The sequence below is a fragment of the Mustelus asterias genome, chromosome 26 (assembly GCF_964213995.1).
Source record: "Mustelus asterias chromosome 26, sMusAst1.hap1.1, whole genome shotgun sequence".
NCBI lineage: Eukaryota > Metazoa > Chordata > Chondrichthyes > Carcharhiniformes > Triakidae > Mustelus > Mustelus asterias.
In genome coordinates this window covers 1,994,692-2,018,952 of record NC_135826.1, presented here as the reverse complement: position 1 = coordinate 2,018,952, position 24,261 = coordinate 1,994,692, and the positions used below count along the sequence as shown (strand labels likewise).

Genomic DNA, 24,261 nt, shown 5'->3' with positions numbered 1-24,261 from the left:
AAATATGACCAGGATAGAAGACAGACTGGAAACAGACAGAAACATTGTTGATGCAATTTAATATAAATAAGCAATTATTTGAAACAATATACTTTGTGAAAAACAACATGGCGGGGTAGTAAAATCTAAATGCTACTATTAATGAGGATGCGCATATTCCTAACTCTTTGAAAGTGGCAGAGCATGTTGATAAGGTAGTTGTATGCGATGGGTTGGCTTTGTAAATAAGGCTTTGAATACAAAAACCATTACAAATCTTTATTATGCCTCAGCTGGAGTATTGTGTACAATTCTAGGTATCACTCTTCAGAAATGCTGCCAAGATGCCAGGTGTGGAGAACCCCGGATGTTACCAGGGATTGGGAATTCAGCCCTACAGGGCACAATTCTCCACAAAATGACTAAGAGAGCAATCTTACAAAAAAGTGCTGAATAAGCAAGAAAATGGGAGTTTCAGCCCTGTTTTTGAGTTGAGTGTGAAATTGCAATCTTTTTGGACAGATGTGTGATTCGCGTTTGTTTGGGGGCGGAGCCTAAGCTTGCCGGTGAAACCGGCTGCAGACTGCTCGGGGCGCCATTGCGCAGGCTTCCTGATCTCCCAGTGGACTGGGAGGCCTCCTGCCATTCCCCCTCCTCCCCCCGATGGACATCGCCACCCTACCCCCCCCTCCATCATATTCAGCGGCAGTGTAACACCCCACCCCCAAGGCAACACGGGTCACCAGCCCCAGGACCCACTCAATGCACTCCACCATCATAACCCCTTCCGTGGCCCACCCTGCATGCCACCCCCCCCCCCCTTTGCCAATCTCCTCCCATCTGCTGATCACTCCATGTGCTGGTCTCCCATTGGGTACCCTTGCCTGTCCCACGACATGATCCACTGCTGCATGATCCCCCCCTGCATAGCCCTCCCTTGGCATTGCCTCATCACACTGTCAGTGGTGGGCACTGCTTGATGGGTACTGCCCAGCCATGCCTCTGACCACCCAAGAGTTTCGCGTCAGGCCTCTGCTAGTGGAGGTTCTCGCCTTTCTTGCACCCTGCCCAAAGACTGGAGAATCCTGTGCGCCTGGAGTTGAAGGGGCTATGCATATTTAAATGCTACTTTAAACATGCTAATCACCCTCACATCCTTTCCGGGCACAGTCTGGTTCATGCCATTTGAAAAGAGCCAGGATAATTGCAAACTGTTTGGCACTGGGCGCAGAACCAATTTTTAGGCCCACAGGCTATTCTCCGCGATCGGCGTGATCCGCACCAGGCATAGCAAGGTCAGAGAATTGACCCCATGATGCGACTAGAGAAGCTGGAATTGTTCTCTTTGCAACAGTGAAGGTTAAGCAGAAACCTAAGACAGTATTAAAATGATGAAGGGTTCGGATATAGAAAATCAGGAGAAACTAGGCAATAGGATAAGTACACGAAGAGGAATAATTTGCAGGATTTTGGGAAAAAGCTGGGGTGTTGGACTAAATCCCCTCCCTCCACAGAGTACTGAAATACAGATTCACATCAGTGACCCTCTTCTAAACTTCCAATCTCAACTATGATATTAGGCCCTGAATGGAGGGATTGGGAAACAGACCGTCAAATCTAGTGGTCATTACCAATGGCTCGGTGGTTGCCCCCTTGTCTCTGAGTCAAAGGCTCATGGTTCATACCCCTCTCCAGAGACTTAAGCACAAAACCTAAGTTGACAATCCAGGAGATTGAATGAGATGTTCAGTCATGGCCCTTTCAAGTGGGCATAAAAGAGACACTATTTTGAAGAAGAGCAGAGGAATTCTCTCCGATGTCTATATCTATTGCTCAATCAATTAAACAATAAAAAGATGATTAAGCAGTCATTATCACATTGCTGTTTGCAGCTGCTAGCTGTGCACAAATTGGCTGTAATATAACAGTGAGCTGATATTGTGAAAGATACAATATAAATGCAAGAATTTCTTTCTAACTTTTGCACCAACAATTTCAGGATGGTATCGGAAGAGGGAACAATTTTTCAGTTACTTTGGCTGCAAATGGTAGATGGAGTGGTGGAGACCAAGGCAGTTGTAGAAGGATAGCAACTAGTACAAATGACTGACTGGTTTGTTCATTTTTCCAGGATCAGTGGATGTGTCCCGTCGTAATCCAATTGCCTCATGGATGTGTGCAATGCTTTATTGCTTTGCCAGTTATATAATGGCTGATGTACTGCTTGGAGAATCGCCCCTCCATTACTTTAACAACACTTCTCACATCTTGCTGGCAACTGCAGTTTGGTGAGTGGACATCAAATTTGTTACTCGGAAAATTCACCTGGTTAAATTCAATTTTTGCTGTGGGTGTGGTCAGATGAGACCATGAAAAGGTACACAAGTGCATTTACAACATAATTCATCATTAAACAAATTATATGATTTTGTACAAGACCTTACTTAGACTCCAGTTAAAATACAGTGTCCTATCAAGTAATATTAAGGGTAAGTACAGAGGAAAGCTACATGATTCATTTCCAATTTGAAGCATCTTAGTTGTCCAATTTAAGTTCAAAAGATTAGGTGTCTAGAGAAGCATACATTTAGGGATAATTTGATCAGGGTTTATAAAATTACGATGGGACTTGAATGTATGTAGACTAACTAAATAGTCTGGGGAGGACCAGGCCCACTTTTAGTAACTATAAAATGGCAGAGGAATAGTGAACTTGCAAAATAGGTTTGTGGTGTGTAAGGCCCCACAACTGGATAACTGCATCATCGTCTATCATTTTGAAATCCAATCACCTTTTGGAATCTTTTGATAATATTTTCATAGAAAAATTGAAATACAATAATAGTTTTGAAGAAGATATTAGGTCTTATTACCAAAAGCTTTAAGGAATATCTTAAAGGAGAGAAACAAGGTTGAGAGGTGGAGACGTGAGGGAGAGTATTCCAGAGTCTGGGGCCTAGGCATCTGAAGGCATGGCCACCATTGGTGGAACAAATGGGAAGGAAAAATTCAGAGGCAAATATAGACAGAGGGGAGGATATTGAAATAGGTTAACTGCTCTAGGTTGTGTAATGAGAATGCTGTGGAGCAGTCAAACCAACAAAAGATACAAGAAGGATACAATGCTGGTTGTTATTAGTGTTTAAGTTGAATTTCATGGTATCAGAAAGCACATTAGGAGCCTATTTGGTCCATTGTGTCCATACTTGTGCTCTGCAAATCAGCTAATTCAATTCCACTGTCTTTTTCCCAAAGCCCTGCAAATCCTTTCTCTTAAGATTGAATGAATTCAATTTGCCTCCACTACACTCTCAGTGCATTCCAGCTCCTAATTAAAGTTAAAGTTTATTTATCAGTCACAAGTAGGCTTACATTCACACTGCAATGAAGTTATTGTGAAAATCCCCTAGTCACCGCACTCTGGCGCCTGTTCAGGTACACTGAAGGAGAATTTAGCATGGCCAATCCACCTAATGTGCACATCTTTGGACTGTGGGAGGAAACCGGAGCCCCCGGGGGAAACCCACGCAGACACGGGGAGAATGTGCAGACTTCGCACAGACAATGACCCAAGCTGGGAATCGAACCCAGGTCCCTGGCACTGTGAGGCAGCAGTGCTAACCAAAGTGCCACCCTAATTAATCAGTTACCAAAGGATATGGAGCATAAACATAACTGTTTACATACATACAAATTCAGAACAGGGATAGGCTATATATATATTAATTATTATATATTCATTATAATATTATTACACATATAGTCACACAAATTTACAAATTAATATCTGTCATGTTAGCTTCGGACAACAAGGACATTGTGTACTTTAGGACACACATAAAAAAAGCCTGTTTCATTTAACTGCAGGACCTGTCATTAGAGTATTTGTATATATGTGGCTGGGATTCTCTGATCTCATTTGCCACCCCACCACTGCCAGCAAGAAGGAAGAATTTGGCACTCAGCCAAAACTCCATTCACTGCCGCGGGACCAGTGAATCCCAGCCACGGACAAGGTCGGAGAATTCCAGCAGGTATCTAAAGGTGCATTTCCATGGTAATGTCTCCACCAATCAGAGTCCATTTGCCAACCAATTAGCACTCTCTTATACAGTATGACATTTTCCCTGACATTGATATTCTTGTGATTTGTCCTGATGAGTGCCAGACAAAAAGCTTCTACAAAATGTCGTTTTTCAGCAACACTCAAAAGGCCTTCATTTCTGTCACTGAAAAGGAGTGAGACTTCACCGATCAGAGTGATTAAAGAAAGGAGGAAATGGTTCCTGCTGGACTACATTCAAAACAATTTCAAAAGTTAAAGTTAAAGGGATGTGCTCCAGCACATTGTGTTGTATGTTGTTGATATGTAAATGCTTATATGAAATATACTCAGAGTGTTTTGCACAACCTCATGTTCCAAAACATTTTATGGCCACAAAAGTAATGTGGAACTGTAGTCACTGTTATAAAGTAGCGAAAGTGGCAGCCAATTTACACACAGCAAGATCTCACAAATAGCAATGAGATAGTGACCAGATATGTTTTTTGGAAATGTTAATTGAGTGATGAATATTGGTGAGGACTTTGGAGATAACACTGCTCTTCTTCAAACTAGTGCAATGAAATCTTGTACATTCACTTGAGAAGGCAGATACGGCCTCAGTTTAATCTCTCATCTGTAAAATGCCCCCCCATCCCTCACTTTATAATGCAGCACTCCTGCAGTTCTGCAGCAGGAATGCCAGCCTGGATTTTGTATGCAAGGCTGGAATCTTGTGCTGTCTATCACTGGTGGTGAGCCTGGAAGTGGGAAGGACATTCATGTAGGAAGGATGGTGGCCTACCCGAACCCCGGTGCCTTGCTGCTATACCAGAATTAAAGCATGGTTAACTTTGCACCCATTCCCTGGCCACCAGTTGAGGTCCTTAAGTGGCCAATTAATGACCACTTAAGGACCCCCTTGCTCGTGGTGTGCATGACGGGTAAGGTTATGTAGGCTGCTGGTCACCTCCACAGGGTGGGATGGGAGGGCGGTGGGGAGGGGGGGTGGCTGTTGCTTGATCAAAGGCATTCAGTGCCTGATTGAGGGACTGCACATTGGGAAGGAAGGATATTTCCATGTGGATTGGTTCGGCCACTCTGCAATCTGGGACTCTGCTGCAGTCCTTTCAGCAGCAGCCATGATCTCTCCACTGGCACTGCTTGAGCACAGGAGCCACTGGCCTCCGATTGATTGGCAGCTCTTAATAGGTGAACCTTCCTCCCCCAGAGTCTTGATTCCAGGGAAAGGCCTGCCGATAACTTCAACACCGCCTGATTGGCTTATGGCTCAGCAGGTTTTCCTGAAAGGAGGCAGGACGGGTCTCTTAACAACTCTCCAGCCAGCAGGTGATACTTCTAGTGCCTCAAGAAGATACTGCCCTAAGTCTCTGGAATGGAACTTGAAACCTTTAACTTAATAAAATGTCCCAAGACACTTCATAAGAATGTTACTAAGCTGAGCCACAAATGGAGATATTAGACAGATGATCAAAAGCTTGGTAGCTTCTAAGGAATGTCTTAAAGTAGGAAAGAAAGGTAGGGATGTAGAGTGGTTTAGGGAGGGCATCCTGGAGCTTAGGGTTTTGGCTGTTACAAGCCAGAATCAGAGGGCCACAGATATCTTGGACGGCCGTGTGGCTGGGGAGATTTCAGAGATAGAGAGGGGTGAGGAATTTGAAAGTAAGGGTGAGAATTTTAAAATGGAGGTCCTGTTTAATCAGGAGCTAATGCAGGTCTCAGGTCTCTGAGTGCAGGGTAGATGGGTGAATTGGATTTGGTGCTAGTTATGAAACAAGCAGCAGAGTTTTGGAATACCTGAAGTTTACAGGGGGCAGAGGGTAGGAGGCAGGCCAGGGGTGCACTGGAACTATCAAGTTTGGAGATAACAAAGGCATGGATGCACTCACAACCTTCTGACTCAGAGGCAAGAGTGCTATTACTAAGCCGCAGCTGAAACTTTTTGGGTTCACTTTTTTAGATTCTTCTCTTCCTGCTGGACATATAGCTGGACCAAAGGACATAAGCGGTGGACTTTCTCTGAGATTCCACTCGTGTTGCTTTATAAGCAGGCAATTGGAGCTTACCGAGTGTTAGTTCCCTTACCTTTTAGATTTTGTTCCCTATAATTTAAGCTTCCTCCATTTCAGATCATCTCATTAGCTTAATGAATTTCAGAACCCAGCAGAGACATTTCACAGCTTCAATCTGTGCCTGCTGTTCCTGGACGCTGAGAAAAGTAAATCACATTAAATATATATATTTGATTAATTAATCTTGGTTTTATGTAGCACCTATTCAGTAAATTTAGCTGCTAATATTGAAAGTATGTGAACATTCATTGCTGACACAAACTGAACCCATGATTTCAACTTAGGTACCTCATCTTTTACTGCCCACTGAACCTTTTCTACAAATGTGTGGCCTTCATGCCTGTGAAGTTGGTCCTTATTGCCATGAAAGAGGTGGTGCGGGTCCGCAAAATTAGTATGGGTGTTGTCCATGCGCACCATGCCTACCACCATGGATGGATCATCATGGCTTTGGTCGGATGGGCCAAAGGTAAGTCACCTTTTATCACTTTATTTTAGAGATGTTACATTAAGTATTACAGTGCTAAATATTCATTTTGTGTTAACCAGTCCCTACCTACCTGTATGAACATTAGGACATCTCACCAGAGCCACAAACTGCTTTCCAGCTGTCTTCTGAAGCAAAATTTATTTCTTTGCAGTTGAAATGGGTCTTGTTATAGGTTTGCAAAAGCGTATAGAGTGATATGGAAATCACAATCTGTATGGAGAGAAAACCAGTTATTCAGTCAAGATGGAAAAAAAGCCAAATCCACTTGGCCCATTAGTGACACTGTTATTTTGTTCCCCGCAGGTGCTGGAGTTGCACTGATCTCCAACTTTGAGCAGCTAATTCGTGGAGTCTGGAAGCCAGAAACAAATGAGTTTCTCAACATGTCCTTGTAAGTGAAACCGACAGCACACAGGGGATGAAATTCATCCTGGGCAGTAGCACAGAAAACAAAAGGGAACTGCTTTCTGCAAGCAGCCTACTTTTGGAAAATAAAATCAAATGGAGTATAAAAACGGGCCAATTCACACAAACCTGGTTTGTGCTGCAACTCAAAACTACTCTACTTTCCTCCACAGCTGCCCACATCCTCCCACCCCCTTCCTTCAGTTATTTCTGAGATGGAGAAATTAATATTGTGATCTTTGATTACAGTGATGTATGCAGGTTCAATCCTGCTCTTCAGGTCTCAGCCATGCTGATGTGGAAAGGATGGGGGTGGGAACGGGTGGAAGAGGGTTTGGTGATGAAAAGGACATTGAGCAGAGACCAGGTTCTCTCCACAAGGGGACAGAAGAGTTATGAACAGCTTTGCTGATCAGTTAAAGTCATAAACCTTCTGGTGGAACCTGAAAGCAGGCAATCTATTGTGCTTATCAGCTATTAGAATGATTTGGACCCAGGAAACATAGAGAGCGCTAAACATCTCACCAAATATTCACTGAAACAAAACTAAAAATATTGCAGAGATAGTGAAGCTAACTGTATAATTTTATTATGACTTCTCACAGCCCAACAAAAGCTAGTTTGGTTGGAGCGGTTATCTTCACCCTACAGCAGGCCCGTTGGCTTCCCATATCAAAACACAACATCGTCTTCCTGTTCACCATCTTCATGGTTGTAACAAAGGTAAATGCATTCTTTTAATTCACTAAAATTAAAATAAGTTTCAGGAATACATGCCAGGTCTTGTCTTGAATCACTGCCTTGGTAAGTGGAGTGCTAGTGGCGCTTCCCTCCTAAAGTTTCAGGAATGGCTGAAATATTAAAAGTCAATGTTGATTGTTATTCAAAGCTTCTAATCTTCATTCTGGTGTTTTTAAACGTTGTCTATTAGGACATTTATTTATTTGTTCGTGGGGTGTGAGAGTCACTGTCAAGGGCAACATTTATTACCTATTCCTGATTGCCCTTAACAAGTTGCTGATGAGCTGGCTTCTTCACATGTGGTGTAGATTCATCCAAAGTTGTATTACTTATGGAGTTCAAGAACTTTGGCCATACTACAGGAAAGGAATGGTGATATATTTCCAAGTCAGAATGGTTTGTGACTTGGAGGGGAAATTGCAGGTAGCGGGGCTCCCAATAACCTGATGTCCCTGCCCTGCTAGGTGGTAGAAGTTACAGCTTTGAGAGTGCTGTCAAAGAAGTATTGCTGAGTTGCTGCAGTGCATCTTGTAGATGGTACACACTGCTGCCACTGTGTGTCAGTGGTGGAGTGGATGTTGAAAGTGGTGGATTGTGTGCCAAACAAGTGGGCTGCTTTATCCTGGATGGTGTCGAGTTTCTTGAGTATTGTTAGAGCTGCACCCATCCAGACAAGTGGAGACCACTCCATCACACTCCTGACTTGTATGTTGTAGACGGTGGACAGGCTTTGGGAGTTAGGAGGTAAGTTACTCACTACACAGTTCCCAGCTATTGTTGCCACAGTATTTATGTTGTTGGTCCATTTAAGTTTCTGGTCAATGGTAACCCCCAAGATGTTGATGTTGGCGAACTCATCAATGGTTATGCCTTTGAATATCAACAGGAGATGGTTAGATTCTCTTTTGTTGGAAATGATCATTTCTTGGCACTTGTGTAGTACGAATGTTAGTGGCCACTTACATGCCAAAGCCTGAATGTTGTACAGATCTTGCTCCATTATCTGAGGAGTTACAAATTGGACTGAGCATTGTGCAGTTAGAATAGAATCATAGAATCCCGACAGTACAGAAGGAGGCCATTCGGCCCATTGAATCTGTACCGACTACAATCCCACCCAGGCCCTATTCCTGTAACCCTCATTTACCTTGCTAATCCCCCTGACACTAGGGTCAATTTAGCATGGCCAATCAACCTAATCCGCACATCTTTGGACTATGGGAGGAAATCCACGTAGACACGGGGAGAACGTGCAAACTCTGCACAGACAGTGACCCGAGGCTAGAATTGAACCCAGGTCCCTGGAGTTGTGAGGCAGCAGTGCTAACCACTGTGCCACCGTGCTGTCAGTGAACATCCCCAATTCAGGCCTTATGATGGAGGGAAAGTGATTAATGAAGCAGCTGAAGGTAGTTGGGCTTAGTACACTGTCCTGATGAATGTGAGCAGTATTGTCTAAGAACTGCAACAATAACAACCATCCTCCTTTATGCTAGGTATGACTATAGTAAGTGGAGAGTGTTTTCCATTGAATTCAATTTTACTGCTGTTCCTTACTCGGATTGCTTTCTTGATGTCAAGGGCAGTCGTTCAGCTCGCTTATGACTTTTTAACTTTATTACATGTGGATATACTCCCAGCAATAATATGAAGCAAAGGGAGAAATAAAAGTTCTTCTAGTCTATCTTGAATACATAATGCTAATCTTCAGAGTGAGCAACTATTGAGGGTTTGGATAGCAAAATTCAGACGAAGCGCAATGCAAAAGTCACCAATGGAACATGCCATTTAGAATGTCAAAGCCAAAAGACTGTCAGTAATACCGATAAATTGCACTGTTCCACTGATTGAATTCACTATCCATAATGCTACTGCAATACCAATTCATACTGCTGCAGCTATGCCACTAATTTGGTGATTGTGTGTTCTGTTTCTTACTTATCTGACACATTTTTAAAGAAGAGGCTTTTTTTTATTGTAAGACTTGGATTGTTGATGGAAGAGGGAGCATTCTCATTAAAGTTCTTTATGCCTCCTTTGGAACTGTACCTGATTCTTCACTTTAAAAAGAGAACTCTTTCAAACAGTTTACAGAACAGTTTTAATCATGGTGTATTCCTGTTCCTCGCTTATGCTTAATTGTTGTTGTTTCTATTCCCATACCTAGTGGTCCACAGGCAGACTTTCATCTGCTTCTCACAGTGAGGTTTATTTCCTAGTCCAGCTCATTAACCTGTCACCAGAGGTTAATAGCTTCATTCCTAGGCCATCAAGTCTTGGGCTGGGGGAAGGTGGGGTGGGCCCAATCCGAACTTTAGGCTCAGAGACAGGGATACTACCCACTATGCCACAAGATCTCCTTTATGCTTAATTACAAATGACTGGAATGAAAGAAAAATGATGTTATAAATAAATGGATATCACAAGCTATTGACATTTTACATTCTACCATTGTAGATATTCATGGCAGCAGCACACTCCCATGGGTCACCTTTCGCTCCAATTGAAGCCTTTATTTGCCCCATTGTCTTTGGGAATGCCTGCGGTGTCTGCGATGATCACGATCGTGTCTGTTCTCGTGACAATGCACAAAGCTGCACCCCTTGCAATCTGTCTCCATACACGGCCAAGACAAAGGAGGAACTTAATGAAGGGACAAGGAAGAAGAAATGCAAAAAGACTGAATAAGTGATACAACTCCCACCGCAGTTATCAATGTGTGCTGAAAGTAAAATTTCTAGGACTTAATGTGATCTGGAAACTGTTACTGTGAGGAAAATCAACATAATTGTACTCGTACAGCCTACTAGGGTTTGCGTTTGAGCTTGTCTGTCTCATTAAATGGAAAGAAAAATGTGAACAAACAGTAGTTAGCCTATCCTTCCCAGGGATGTGTTTCCTCATTTCAAGTTCCATCTAGAAAAGACAGAGAGCATTAATATGGTAACGATTAATCAGTGTCTCTGAGAGGTCGTTTGGGTATAGAATATGAAGTCAATGGAAATATTCATCCGGATTTTTTTCTAAAATTGTTGGGATGTACTGTTGGAAGTATGTAAGGGAAAATGCCTTATTCACATGTTGGCCAACGCTACTAGATCAGAGAGAATATTGTTTTGTCACTGTTAGCAAAAGTGAACATGAATTCTATTTTCCAGCGTTGTTGCCTCATAGATCTTGGGCTGAACAGCCAAAAATAAAAGGGAGGTGCTAGAAATATCAGCTAGTGGTGAAGTGTAATGGTCTCTGCTGATAATTAAAGCACCTGCATTGTTCTCATTCTGGAGTCACAGTGGAAACAGAGTCACTAAACTGGATTCCAGTATGAACAGTGGAGCTGTAGCAAGCAACTGAAGTAAATGGGTCAAAGACTCCATTAACAGAGGAATGCCATTTGTGTATGCATTAACCCTTTGTCCACTAATAACAATAGTATAAAATGCAGTAGTTACAATTGTACGACAAATATCAGCTCGAAATGCTACATCAGGAAAATTCAGGGCAAAAGTAGGCCAATGTGCCTTTTTTTAAAGAGTAACCCATTCACCTTCAATAATAGTCTCCTCATTCTTTACACACACACAGACACTACAACCTCTATCAGGTGAATGTAGAAAGTATTCCGTTGTTGCCAAAAAATTCAATGTAAGAAACTGTTATATTTGTGGTCTTCCAAATGAAAATGATGTAATATAATAAAGATTAAGTATAAGACACGTTATGTTTATCAAAATGTATTGAACGTCCTTCATCTGTTATGTTTTCCACAACAATGATCACTGGTTGTCAAACATTACGGCCAGAGTTTTTATGTCCCTGTGTCCGAAAAGAAGTGGAGTGATTTTAAAATAGTGAATGGGACCGCTTCTGAGATTCCCGCCTCATTCCTGTTGTGTAGAATTGTTATAGCTGTGGGATAAGGGTGTGGGTGGTAAGCCTGCACTCGGCAATTGTGCCTTGCCTACTCCATTGTGGGGGTGGGTATTTGAGAATACTGCAAAGGAGTTACAAATCATGGGGAACTTCAGTGCCAAGTGGGGAATCAAACAAAAAACTGCTCCTGGAATTATTTTGTTGACATGTTTTGAAATAGGAAACAAATGTTATTTATTTTGTAATATAGGAAATACAGTAGCCAAATTGCTTTTAGCAAGATCCCACTAACAGCAATGTGATGTTTGAGGGGAAATTATTAGTCTGGTCACTGGGAGAACTTCCCTGATGTTCTTTGATTGGTTGTGGGGTCTGAGGAGGTGTGGGATAGAGGGAAAGTTGGCCGATTGGATAGGTAACTGGCTGTCTGATCGAAGACAGAGGGTGGTGGTGGATGGAAAATTTTCGGACTGGAGGCAGGTTGCTAGCGGAGTGCCACAGGGATCAGTGCTTGGTCCTCTGCTCTTTGTGATTTTTATTAATGACTTAGAGGAGGGGGCTGAAGGGTGGATCAGTAAATTTGCTGATGACACCAAGATTGGTGGAGTGGTGGATGAGGTGGAGGGCTGTTGTAGGCTGCAAAGAGACATAGATAGGATGCAAAGCTGGGCTGAAAAATGGCAAATGGAGTTTAACCCTGATAAATGTGAGGTGATTCATTTTGGTAGGACAAATTTAAATGTGGATTACAGGGTCAAAGGTAGGGTTCTGAAGACTGTGGAGGAACAGAGAGATCTTGGGGTCCATATCCACAGATCTCTAAAGGTTGCCACTCAAGTGGATAAAGCTGTGAAGAAGGCCTATAGTGTGTTAGCTTTTATTAACAGGGGGTTGGAGTTTAAGAGCCGTGGGGTTATGCTGCAACTGTACAGGACCTTGGTGAGACCACATTTGGAATATTGTGTGCAGTTCTGGTCACCTCACTATAAGGAGGATGTGGCAGCGCCGGAAAGAGTGCAGAGGAGATTTACCAGGATGCTGCCTGGTTTGGAGGGTAGGTCATATGAGGAAAGGTTGAGGGAGCTAGGGCTGTTCTCTCTGGAGCGGAGGAGGCTGAGGGGAGACTTAATAGGGGTTTATAAAATGATGAAGGGGATAGATAGAGTGAACGTTCAAAGACTATTTCCTCGGGTGAATGGAGCTATTACAAGGGGGTATAACTATAGGGTTCGTGGTGGGAGATATAGGAAGGATATCAGAGGTAGGTTCTTTACGCAGAGAGTGGTTGGGGTGTGGAATGGACTGCCTGCAGTGATAGTGGAGTCAGACACTTTAGGAACATTTAAGCGGTTATTGGATAGGCACATGGAGCACACCAGGATGATAGGGAGTGGGATAGCTTGATCTTGGTTTCAGATAAAGCTTGGCACAACATCGTGGGCCGAAGGGCCTGTTCTGTGCTGTACTGTTCTATGTTCTTTTACCTGAACCTCAGAAGGAGGATGGGGGTCTTGGTTTTACATTTAATCTGGACAATGGCGCTTTGAGTAGCGCACATGGTATGTTATCTTGATTCAATGCTGAAATCTCTAAGTTTCTGTTACTGATGTTCACAAAATGTTTGCACCATGGAGCATTGGGATTGGGAATGTGGTTAATCCAGAGGTAGCAGGGCATAATGACCTAATTTCACTGATATGCTGTATTTCTCAAGGTAGCACCGATGTCAGTCATGTCATGTGGTCCTCTTACCATAAAGTTCCTGTTCCTCTGCTACCATTTGCTTCTCCTTGCCTGTGTACTCTGTTTCACCTGAAGCTGCCTTCACAAGATGAAGAAGTTTAAGAGAAGATTTAATAGAGGGATTCTAATTAAGAAGGATTTTAATAGAGTAAACAGGAGAATGTTTCCACTGGCACTGCCTATTCTGTGGGTAATTTTCAAAGGGGAATTGAAAAAATACCTGAAATGAAAAATGAAGAAAAAGCAGGCAAGCGAGACCAATTGGCTTTTTGAAAGAGCCACCAAAGGCATGACTAGTCAAGTAGCCTCCTTCTGTGCTATATGATTTGAGCCTGGATGTAAACCTCCTGTTAGGGACCAGATCAGAAACTCCAAGGTATGTTATGAAGTTAACCTAGACCCCAACTTTTAAAATTTATTTTGGCATTATAGAGTCATAGAAGTTTACAGCATGGAAAAAGGCCCTTCGGCCCAACTTTTTTGCCGCCCAGTTTTTACCACTAAGTTAGTCCCAACTGCCCACATTTGGCCCATATCTCTCTCTACCCATCTTATCTATGTAACTGTTTAAATGCTTTTTAAAAGACAAAATTAATCGGGAGATAATGCTGCAGCTGTATAGGACCCTGGTCAGACCCCACCTGGAGTACTGTGCCCAGTTCTGGTCGCCTCATTACAGAAAGGATGTGGAAGCCATAGAAAGGGTGCAGAGGAGATTTACAAGGATGTTGCCTGGATTAGGTGGCATGCCTTATGAGGATAGGTTGAGAGAGCTAGGTCTTTTCTCCTTGGAGAAGCGAAGGATGAGAGGTGACCTGACAGAGGTGTATAAGATGTTGAGAGGTATCGATAGAGTGGATTCTCAGAGGCTTTTACCCAGGGCTGAAATGGTTGCCACAAGAGGTCACAGGTTTAGGGTGCTGGGGAGTAGGTACAGAGGAGATGTTAGGGGTAAGTTTTTCACTCAGAGGGTGGTGGGTGCGTGGAATCGGCTGCCGGTAGTGGTGGTGGAGGCGGATTCGATAGGGTCTTTTAAGAGACTTTTGGATAAGTTCATGGAAGTTAGTAAGATAGAGGGCTATCGGTAAGCCTAGTAGGTAGGGACATGTTCGGCGCAACTTGTGGGCCGAAGGGCCTGTTTGTGCTGTAGCTTTTCTATGTTCTATGTTCTATACCCGGCTCTATTACTGCCTCTGGCAGCTCGTTCTAGACACTCACCATCCTCTGAGTGAAAAAAAATGCCCCTCTAGACCCTTTTGTATCTCTCCCCTTAAACCTACGCCCTCTAGCTTTAGACTCCCCTACCTTTGGGAAAAGATGTTGACTATCTACCTTAGCTGTGCAAGCATAAGGTGTTTCATTCCAGGTGTGATTCTAATGACCCACTGGAAAGCTTTGCTGAAAACAAACTTTATTTAACAACACAGTTAAAATATAACAAAAAGAATTAGCAAAACTTTAACCAATTGAAGTACTTAAACATGACAAGGTCTTAACTGCTCGCTATCTCTATAGTTCCAAGTTAAGCAATATCCCCACAGACATAAAAATCCCTCTTCAGATTCAGTTAGTACAAAACATATAGGTTTTGGTGGGTACTAGGCTTCCAGACTTTTATCACCTCTCGTCAGAGGCACAGAAAGACACCTGTCTTCTGACTCCCATACAGCAGCCTCCAGAGAAAGATCTATCTTCAAACAGCAGAACCTCATAGTGTCATAGAATCATAGAGGTTTACAGCATGGAAACAGGCCCTTTGGCCCAACTTGTCCATACCACCCTTTTTTTAAACCCCTGAGCTAGTCCCAATTGCCTGCATTTGGCCCATATCCCTCTATACCCATCTTACCCATGTAACTCAGCTGTTTGGATTTAATATCAGTTGTTTGGATTTAATATCAGTTTTGGGTTTCATCTGTCGCCGCTCTGTGTTCCTGCTTTTTAAACTGTCACTGCTCTGTGTTCCCACTCTTTAAACTGTCACCGCTCTGTGTTCCTGCTTTTTAAACTTCTTTCCCAGTGCACTCTGAGGAAGGGGAAAAAGGGTTCAGTGTTCCATTGGAGCAATTCTTTTTCTTTGTAGCAGTAAGTTATAAGGAGGGGATGGAAGTGAAGGCAGTGCAATGTACCTCCTGCAGAGTGTTTGAGGTGAGGGACACCGTCAGTGTCCCTGCTGATTACACCTGTGGGAGGTGCACCCATCTGCAGCTCCTCCAAGACTGCGTTAGGGAGCTGGAGCTGGAGTTGGATGAGCTTAGGGTCATCAGGGAGGCAGAGAGGGCCATAGACACAAGCTTCAGGGATATAGTTGCTCCAGGGAATGAAAATAGATGGGTGACAGTGAGAGGGGCTGGGAGGAAGCAGTCGGTGCGGGGATCCCCTGTGGTTGTTCCCCTTAGCAACAAGTATTCCACTTTGGATACAGGTGAGGGGGGGCGACCTACCAGTGGTAAGCCGCAGTGACCAGATCGCCAGCGCTGAGTCCGTCCCTGTGGCTCAGAAGGGAAAGGGGGAGAGCGGTAGAGCTATAGTTATTGGGGACTCGTTTGTTAGAGGGATAGATAGGAGGTTCTGTGGCAACAAGAGAGACTCACGGATGGTATGTTGCCTCCCGGATGCCAGGGTCCGTGACATCTCCGACTGTGTCTTCAGGATTCTAAAGGGGGAGGGGGAACAGTCACAAGTCGTGGTGCACGTCGGCACCAAAGACATAGGTAAGAGAGGGGACGGGGATTTAAAACAGGAATTCAGGGAGCTAGGGTGGAAGCTGAGAGCCAGGACAAAACAGGTTGTCATCTCTGGTATGTTGCCGGTGCCACGGGATAGCGAGTTGAGGAACAGGGAGAGAGTGCAGTTAAACACATGGATGCAAGGATGGTGTAGGAGGGAGGGTTTCAGCTATGTGGATAATTGGAACACTTTCTGGGGAAGGTGGGACCTGTACCAACAGGACGGGATGCACCTGAACCAGAGGGGCACCAATATCCTGGGAGGGAAATTTGCTACAGCTCTTTGGGGGGGTTTAAACTAATTTGTCAGGGGGATGGGAAAAGGAGTTGTAGTCCGGAGGTCAGTGAGTGTAGTGAGGTACTGGGAAGGGTATCATGGTCAAAGGTGGGTACCAGCAGACAAGAAGGTGGGTTGAAGTGTGTCTACTTCAATGCAAGGAGCATCCGAAATAAGGTAGGTGAACTTGGGGCGTGGATTGGCACTTGGGACTACGATGTTGTGGCCATTACAGAGACATGGGTAGAACAAGGACAGGAATGGTTGTTGGAAGTTCCGGGGTATAGATGTTTCAGTAAGTGTAGGGTAGCTGGTAAAAGAGGTGGAGGAGTGGCACTGTTAATCAAGGAGAGTGTAACGGCTGCAGAAAGGCATTTCGAAGGGGATCTGCCTACAGAGGTAATATGGGCTGAGGTTAGGAATAGGAAAGGAGCGGTCACGTTGTTAGGAGTTTACTATAGGCCCCCAAATAGTAATAGAGATGTGGGGCAAGAAATTGCTAAGCAGATTATGGATAGGTGTGGGGGTCACAGGGTAGTTGTCATGGGGGACTTTAACTTTCCAAATATTGATTGGAGCCCTTTATAGGTCGAATAGTTTGGATGGGGCAGTTTTTGTGCAGTGTGTGCAGGAGGGGTTCCTGACACAATATGTGGATAAGCCGACAAGAGGTGGGGCCACATTTGATTTGGTAATGGGAAATGAACCGGGCCAAGTGTTAGATTTGGTTGTGGGAGAGCACTTTGGAGATAGTGACCACAATTCGGTGTCTTTCGTTATTGCAATGGAGAGGGAGAGGGCCATACGGCAGGGCATAGTTTACAATTGGGGGAGAGGTAATTATGATGCAATCAGGCGGGAATTAGGAAGCATAGGATGGGAACAAAAATTGTCAGGGAAAGGCACTAATGAAAAGTGGAACTTTTTCAAGGAACAAATACTGCGTGTCCTTGATAGGTATGTCCCTGCCAGGCAGAGAGGAAATGGCCGAGCGAGGGAACCATGGTTCACAAAAGAGGTGGAATGTCTTGTCAAGAGGAAGAAGGAAGCATATGTAAGGTTGAGAAAACAAGGTTCAGTGGGCTCGATGGAGGGTTACAAGTTAGCAAGAAATGAGCTGAAAAAGGGGCTTAGGAGAGCTAGGAGGGGGCATGAGATGTCCTTGGCGGGTCGGATCAAGGAAAACCCCAAGGCTTTTTACTCTTATGTGAGGAATAAAAGAATGACCAGGGTGAGGTTGGGGCCGGTCAAGGACGGCAGTGGGAATTTGTGCATGGAGTCAGAAGAGATAGGAGAGGTGATGAATGAATACTTTTCTTCGGTGTTCACCAAGGAGAGGGGCCATGTTTTTGAGGAAGAGAGGGTGTCACAGGCTGATAGGCTGGAGGAAGTAGATGTTCGGAGGGAAGATGTACTAGCAATTTTGAATAAACTGAAAGTTGATAAGTCCCCTGGGCCTGATGAAATATATCCTAGGAGTCTTTGGGAGGCAAGGGATGAGATAGCAGAGCCTTTGGCATTGTTCTTTGCGTCCTCACTGTCCACGGGGGTGGTGCCAGAGGACTGGAGAGTGGCGAATGTGGTTCCTCTGTTTAAGAAAGGGAATAGAAATGACCCTGGTAATTATAGGCCGGTTAGTCTTACTTCGGTGGTCGGTAAGTTGATGGAAAAGGTCCTCAGGGATAGGATTTACGACCATTTAGAAAGATGCAGCTTAATCCGGGATAGTCAGCACAGATTTGTGAAGGGCAAGTCTTGCCTCACAAATTTGATAGAATTTTTTGAGGAGGTAACTAAGTATGTAGATGAAGGTAGTGCAGTTGATGTCATATACATGGATTTTAGTAAGGCGTTTGATAAAGTCCCCCATGGTCGGCTTATGAAGAAAGTAAGGATGTGTGGGATAGAGGGAAGTTTGGCCGATTGGATAGGTAACTGGCTATCTAACAGAATGTGGAGATGCCGGCGTTGAAGACAGAGGGTGGTGGTGGATGGAAAATTTTCGGACTGGAAACCGGTTACCAGCGGAGTGCCACAGGGATCAGTGCTTGGTCCTCTGCTATTTGTCATTTTTATAAATGACTTGGAGGAGGGGCTGAAGGATGGATCAGTAAATTTGCTGATGACACCAAGATTGGTGGAGTAGTGGATGAGATGGAGGGCTGTTGTAGGCTGCAAAGAGATATAGATAGGATGCAGAGCTGGGCTGAAAAATGGCAAATGGAGTTTAACCCTGACAAATGCGAGGTGATTCATTTTGGTAGGACAAATTTAAATATGGATTACAGGGTCAAAGGTAGGGTTCTGAAGAATGTGGAGGAACAGAGAGATCTTGGGGTTCATATCCATAGATCTCTAAAGGTTGCCACTCAAGTGGATAGAGCCGTGAAGAAGGCCTATAGTGTGTTGGCGTTCATTAACAGGGGGTTTGAGTTTAAGAGCCGTGGGGTTATGCTGCAACTGTACAGGACCTTGGTGAGACCACATTTGGAATATTGTGTGCAGTTCTGGTCACCTCACTATAAGAAGGATGTGGAGACACTGGAAAGAGTGCAAAGAAGATTTACCAGGATGCTGCCTGGTTTGGAGGGTAGGTCTTATGAGGAAAGATTGAGGGAACTTGGGCTTTTCTCTTTGGAGCGGAGGAGGTTGAGAGGAGACTTGATAGAGGTTTATAAGATGATGAGGGGGATAGATAGAGTGAACGTTCAAAGACTATTTCCTCGGGTGAATGGAGTGGTAACTAGGGGGCATAACTATAGGGTTCATGGTGGGAGATATAGGAAGGATGTCCGAGGTAGGTTTCTTACTCAGAGAGTGGCTGGGGTGTGGAATGGACTGCCTGCAGTGATAGTGGAGTCAGAAACTTTAGGAACATTTAAGAAGCTATTGGATAGGCACATGGAGTACTTCGAGATGATAGGGAGAAAATAGCTTGATCTGGGTTTCAGACAAAGCTCGACACAACAACGTGGGCCGAAGGGCCTGTTCTGTGCTGTACTGTTCTATGTTCTATGTTCTATTACTGTCTAAATGCTTTTTAAAAGACAAAATTGTACCCGCCTCTACTACTACCTCTGGCAGCTTGTTCCGGACACTCACCACCCTCTGTGTGAAAAAACTGCTTCTCTGGACCCTTTTGTGTCTCTCCCCTCTCACCTTAAACCGATATGCCCTCTAATTTTAGACTCCCCTACCTTTGGGAAAAGATATTGACTATTTAGTTGATCTATGCCCCTCATTATGTTATAGACCTCTATAAGATCACCCCTCAGCCTTCTACGCTCCAGAGAAAAAAGTCCCAATCTATCCAGCCTCTCCTTATAACTCAAGCCACCAAGTCCCGGGAGCATCCCAGTAAATCTTTCCTGCACTCTTTCAAGTTTAATAACATCCTTTCTATAATAGGGTGACCAGAACTGTACACAGTATTCCAAGTGTGGCCTTACCAATGAATTGTACAACTTCAACAAGATGTCCCAACTCCTGTATTCAATGTTGTGACCAATGAAACCAAGCATGCTTCATCACTCTGTCCACCTGTGACTCCACTTTCAAGGGGAATTGTTGCTCCAGTGTACAGGAGGATGTGAGTGGTGAGGTCATGAATAAGGTTTCAAGGTCGCAGGAGTGTACTGGCTGGCAGGAAGGTGTTTTGAAGTGTGTCTACTTCAACGCCAGAAGCATCTGGAATAAGGTGGGTGAACTTGCAGCATGGGTTGGTACCTGGGACTTCGATGTTATGGCCATTTCGGAGACATTGATAGAGCAGGGACAGGAATGGTTGTTGCAGGTTCTGGGGTTTAGATGTTTCAGTAAAATCAGGGAAGGTGGTAAAAGAGGGGGAGGTGTGGCATTGTTAGTCAAGGACAGTATTACGGTGGCAGAAAGGATGTTTGATGAGGACTTATCTACTGAGGTAGTATGGGCTGAGGTTAGAAACAGGAAAGGAGAGGTCACCCTGTTGGGAGTTTTCTATATGTCTCCGAAAAGTTCCAGAAATGTAGAGGAAAGGATTGCAAAGATGATTCTGGATAGGAGCGAAAGTAACAGGGTAGTTGTTATGGGGGACTTTAACTTTACAAATATTGACTGGAAACGCTATAGTTCGAGTACTTTAGATGGGTCAGTTTTTGTCCAATGTGTGCAGGAGGGTTTCCTGACACAGTATGTAGATAGGCCAACAAGAGGCGAGGCCACATTGGATTTGGTACTGGGTAATGAACCAGGCCAGGTGTTAGATTTGGAGGTAGGTGAGCACTTTGGTGATAGTGACCACAATTCGGTTACGTTTACTTTAGCAATAGAAAGGGATAGGTATATACCGCAGGGCAAGTGTTATAGCTGGGGGAAAGGAAATTATGATGTGATTAGGCGAGATTTAGGATGCATAGGATGGGGAAGAAATCTGCAGGGGATGGGTGCAATTGAAATGTGGAGCTTGTTCAAGGAACAGCTACTGCTTGTCCTTTATAAGTATATACCTGTCAGGCAGGGAGGAAGTGGCCGAGCGAGCGAACCGTGGTTTACTAAAGAAGTTGAATCTCTTGTGAAGAGGAAGAAGGAGACTTATGTAAAGATGAGACATGAAGGCTCAGTTAGGGCGCTTGAGAGTTACAAGTTAGCCAGGAAGGACCTGAAGAGAGAGCCAAGAAGAGCCAGGAGGGGACATGAGAAGTCTTTGGCAGGTAGGATCAAGGAAAACCCTAAAGCTTTCCATAGGTATGTCAGGAATAAAAGAATGACTAGGGTAAGATTAGGGCCAGTCAAGGACAGTAGTGGGAAGTTGTGCGTGGAGTCCGAAGAGATAGGAGAGGCGCTAAATGAATATTTTTTTTCAGTATTCACACAGGAAAAAGACAATGTTGTCGAAGAGAATACTGAGATACAGGCTATTAGACTAGACGGGATTGTGGTTCATAAGGAGGAGGTGTTAGCAATTCTGGAAAGTGTGAAAATAGATAAGTCCCCTGGACCAGATGGGATTTATCCTAGGATTCTCTGGGAAGCTAGGGAGGAGATTGCAGAGCCTTTGGCTGTGATCTTTATGTCGTCATTGTCTACAGGAATAGTGCCAGAAGACTGGAGGATAGCAAATGTTGTCCCCTTGTTCAAGAAGGGGAGTAGAGACAACCCTGGTAATTATAGACCAGTGAGCCTTACTTCTGTTGTGGGCAAAGTTTTGGAAAGGATTATAAGAGATAGGATTTATAATCATCTAGAAAGGAACAATTTGATTAGGGATAGTCAATACGGTTTTGTGAAAGGTAGGTCGTGCCTCACAAACCTTTTTGAGTTCTTTGAGAAGGTGACCAAAGAGGCGGATGAGGGTAAAGCATGTTGATGTGTATATGGATTCCAGTAAAGCGTTTGATAAGGTTCCCCACGGTAAGCTATTGCAGAAAATACGGAGGCATGGGATTGAGGGTGATTTTGCGGTTTTGATCAGAAATTGGCTAGCTGTAAGAAGACAGAAGGTGGTGGTTGATGGGAAATGTTCATCCTGGAGTTCAGTTACTAGTGGTGTACCACAAGGATCTATTTTGGGGCCACTGCTGTTTGTCATTTTTATGAATGATCTGGATGAGGGCGTAGAAGGCTGGGTTAGTAAATTTGCGGATGACACTAAAGTCGGTGGAGTTGTGGACAGTGCGGAAGGATGTTGCAGGTTACAGAGGAACAGAGGTAAGCTGCAGAGCTGGGCTGAGAGGTGGCAAATGGAGTTTAATGCGGAAAAGTGTGAGGTGATTCACTTTGGAACGAGTAACAAGAATACAGAATACTGGGCTAATGGTAAGATACTTGGTAGTGTGGATGAGCAGAGAGATCTCGGTGTCCATGTGCATAGATCCCTGAAAGTTGGCACCCAGGTTGATAGGGTTGTTAAGAAGGTGTACAGTGTGTTAGCTTTTATTGGTAGAGGGATAGAGATTTGGAGCCATGATGTCATGTTGCAGCTGTACAAAACTCTGGTGCGGCTGCACTTGGCGTATTGTGTACAGTTCTGGTTGCCGCATTATAGGAAGGATGTGGAAGCATTGGAAAGGATGCAGAGGAGATTTACCAGGATGTTGCCTGGTATGGTGGGAAGGTCTTATGAGGAAAGGCTGAGTGACTTGAGGCTGTTTTCGTTAGAGAGAAGGTTAAGAGGTGACTTAATAGAGGCATACAAGATGATTAGAGGGTTAGATAGGGTGGACAATGAGAGCCTTTTTCCTCGGATGGTGATGGCTAGCACGAGGGGACATAGCTTTAAATTGAGGGGTGATAGATATAGGACAGATGTCAGAGGTAGGTTCTTTACTCAGTAGTAAGGGCGTGGAATGCCCTGCCTGCAGCAGTAGTGGACTCGCCAATGTCGTAGGGAAATATCCCTTACCAGTGCAGAATAGAAGTTGAGTCGCAAATCAAGGTTCAAAGCGTGTCTTTATTGTACAATTACTGGGATCCCAGGGAGACCCCCGTAGCCAGCTCAGAAACAGTGGCTTGGCCACGTTGATCTCAATTAAATCACATCAGCTCTGGATCTTTATAGGGATCCAAAATTCGCGCGGGAACATTTGATTATGCCTTTTTTTACACAATGTATAAAGTGGTCTGTCAGTTTCAAAAGTCCCTAGGAAGTTTCATGGATTAGCATTTGTATGGTTGGTGTTCGTGTTAATGGGATTACTTGGTCCTGCCCCGGTGTCTAAATGCGTTTTCCATTACCATCTCTATGTGTCCTCTTATTTAAATTGATCCTATTGTTCCGTGTCTGTGTTTCCTGCTTGTGAGATTGAGTGTTAATGTCATCCTGTCCTGTTGGGTGTCTGGGGTATTTCATTCTTAACCTTTTATCCTTATCTCTTAGTTTATCAGATTTTTATGTCTGCCTTGGCCAGTTTAAAAATGCAGCTACGTGCTGTTGCTAGGCAGATTAGGGATCTTCCGTAGTTTCTGAAATTCGTGAGTCTCTCAGCTGTGCAGGGGGAGACCCGATCGAATATCTATCCGGGAGTGCCCCTCTGCATTGTTGGCTCGTTATGAGTGGTGCCAATTAGTCCAATAAAAATATGTTTGATGATACAAATATGGTTTTCTGGAAAATTTCCTCCTTCAGTCCCTCCTCTCGTCCAGGGGGTGCCATTCATGGCTGACCCCCCATGGACGACCTTCAGAGGAATAGTGATTTGTACAGCTGTTGTCCTTGCCGTTGTTCCTCCTCTTCTGGGTCGTTGTTAAGTTCTTGCATCTGGATACTGGCAGTGGGTAGCATTCTTGATGTAATATTTGCACATATCACTTTAATACAGGTTAGGCCAAGGCAGAGTGTGAACAGGATGGCTACTACTAGGATTAATCCCTTCATAATATATGCTCCCCAAACTGTGTTAAACAGCCATCCTAACCACCCATCAGTCCCTGTTAACCCCTGTTTAAAGTTATCCAATTGCTTTTGTATCCCGGACATGGCTGCTGTTATGTTTAGTGTCTCGTCGTGTACGTATGTGATGCATTTTTCCTTGATGATGGTGCATACCCCCCCTTGTCTGGCTAGCTGATAGTCCACCGCATATCTCGTTTGTTGTGTGTATAGTCTGAGTTCTGCGAGTTCTTGGTCAATTGCGCCTAATGCTTGTAGGGTGTTGTTTCCTAAAATGGTCAGTCCACATATGAAGAAGTTCCTATTACTGGCACTGATCACCCCTGCGGCGCCTCCCAGGGATAGTGTCCCCAGAAATCCATATCCTAAAGAAGACCCTAGTGTGGCAGGGGCCTGCCAGTCGGCGCAAAATTCTGCGCTGATGGCCCTGGTCACTATGCGTTTCTGGACATGCCCTTCGCTTGGGCATGGAACCGTGAGAGGTCTGATTGTCCCTACGGAAAAGAACCTTGGAGGCCTGTCT

The 24,261-nt window shown here is 44.2% G+C and overlaps 1 protein-coding gene across 1 annotated transcript in view; it reads left to right on the top strand.

Annotated features, from left to right (window-relative positions):
• tmem38a (transmembrane protein 38A) overlaps positions 1-13,398 on the top strand; it is a 51,807-nt gene extending 38,409 nt beyond the window's left edge. Inside the window, exons 2-6 of the mRNA XM_078198026.1 lie at positions 2,111-2,267; positions 6,399-6,583; positions 6,908-6,995; positions 7,615-7,732; positions 10,208-13,398. Of these exons, the coding sequence (XP_078054152.1) occupies positions 2,111-2,267; positions 6,399-6,583; positions 6,908-6,995; positions 7,615-7,732; positions 10,208-10,438 (779 nt within the window). The 3' untranslated portion in view covers positions 10,439-13,398. The remainder of the gene's footprint in view (positions 1-2,110; positions 2,268-6,398; positions 6,584-6,907; positions 6,996-7,614; positions 7,733-10,207) is intronic.
• The last annotated feature ends 10,863 nt before the right edge of the window (positions 13,399-24,261 follow it).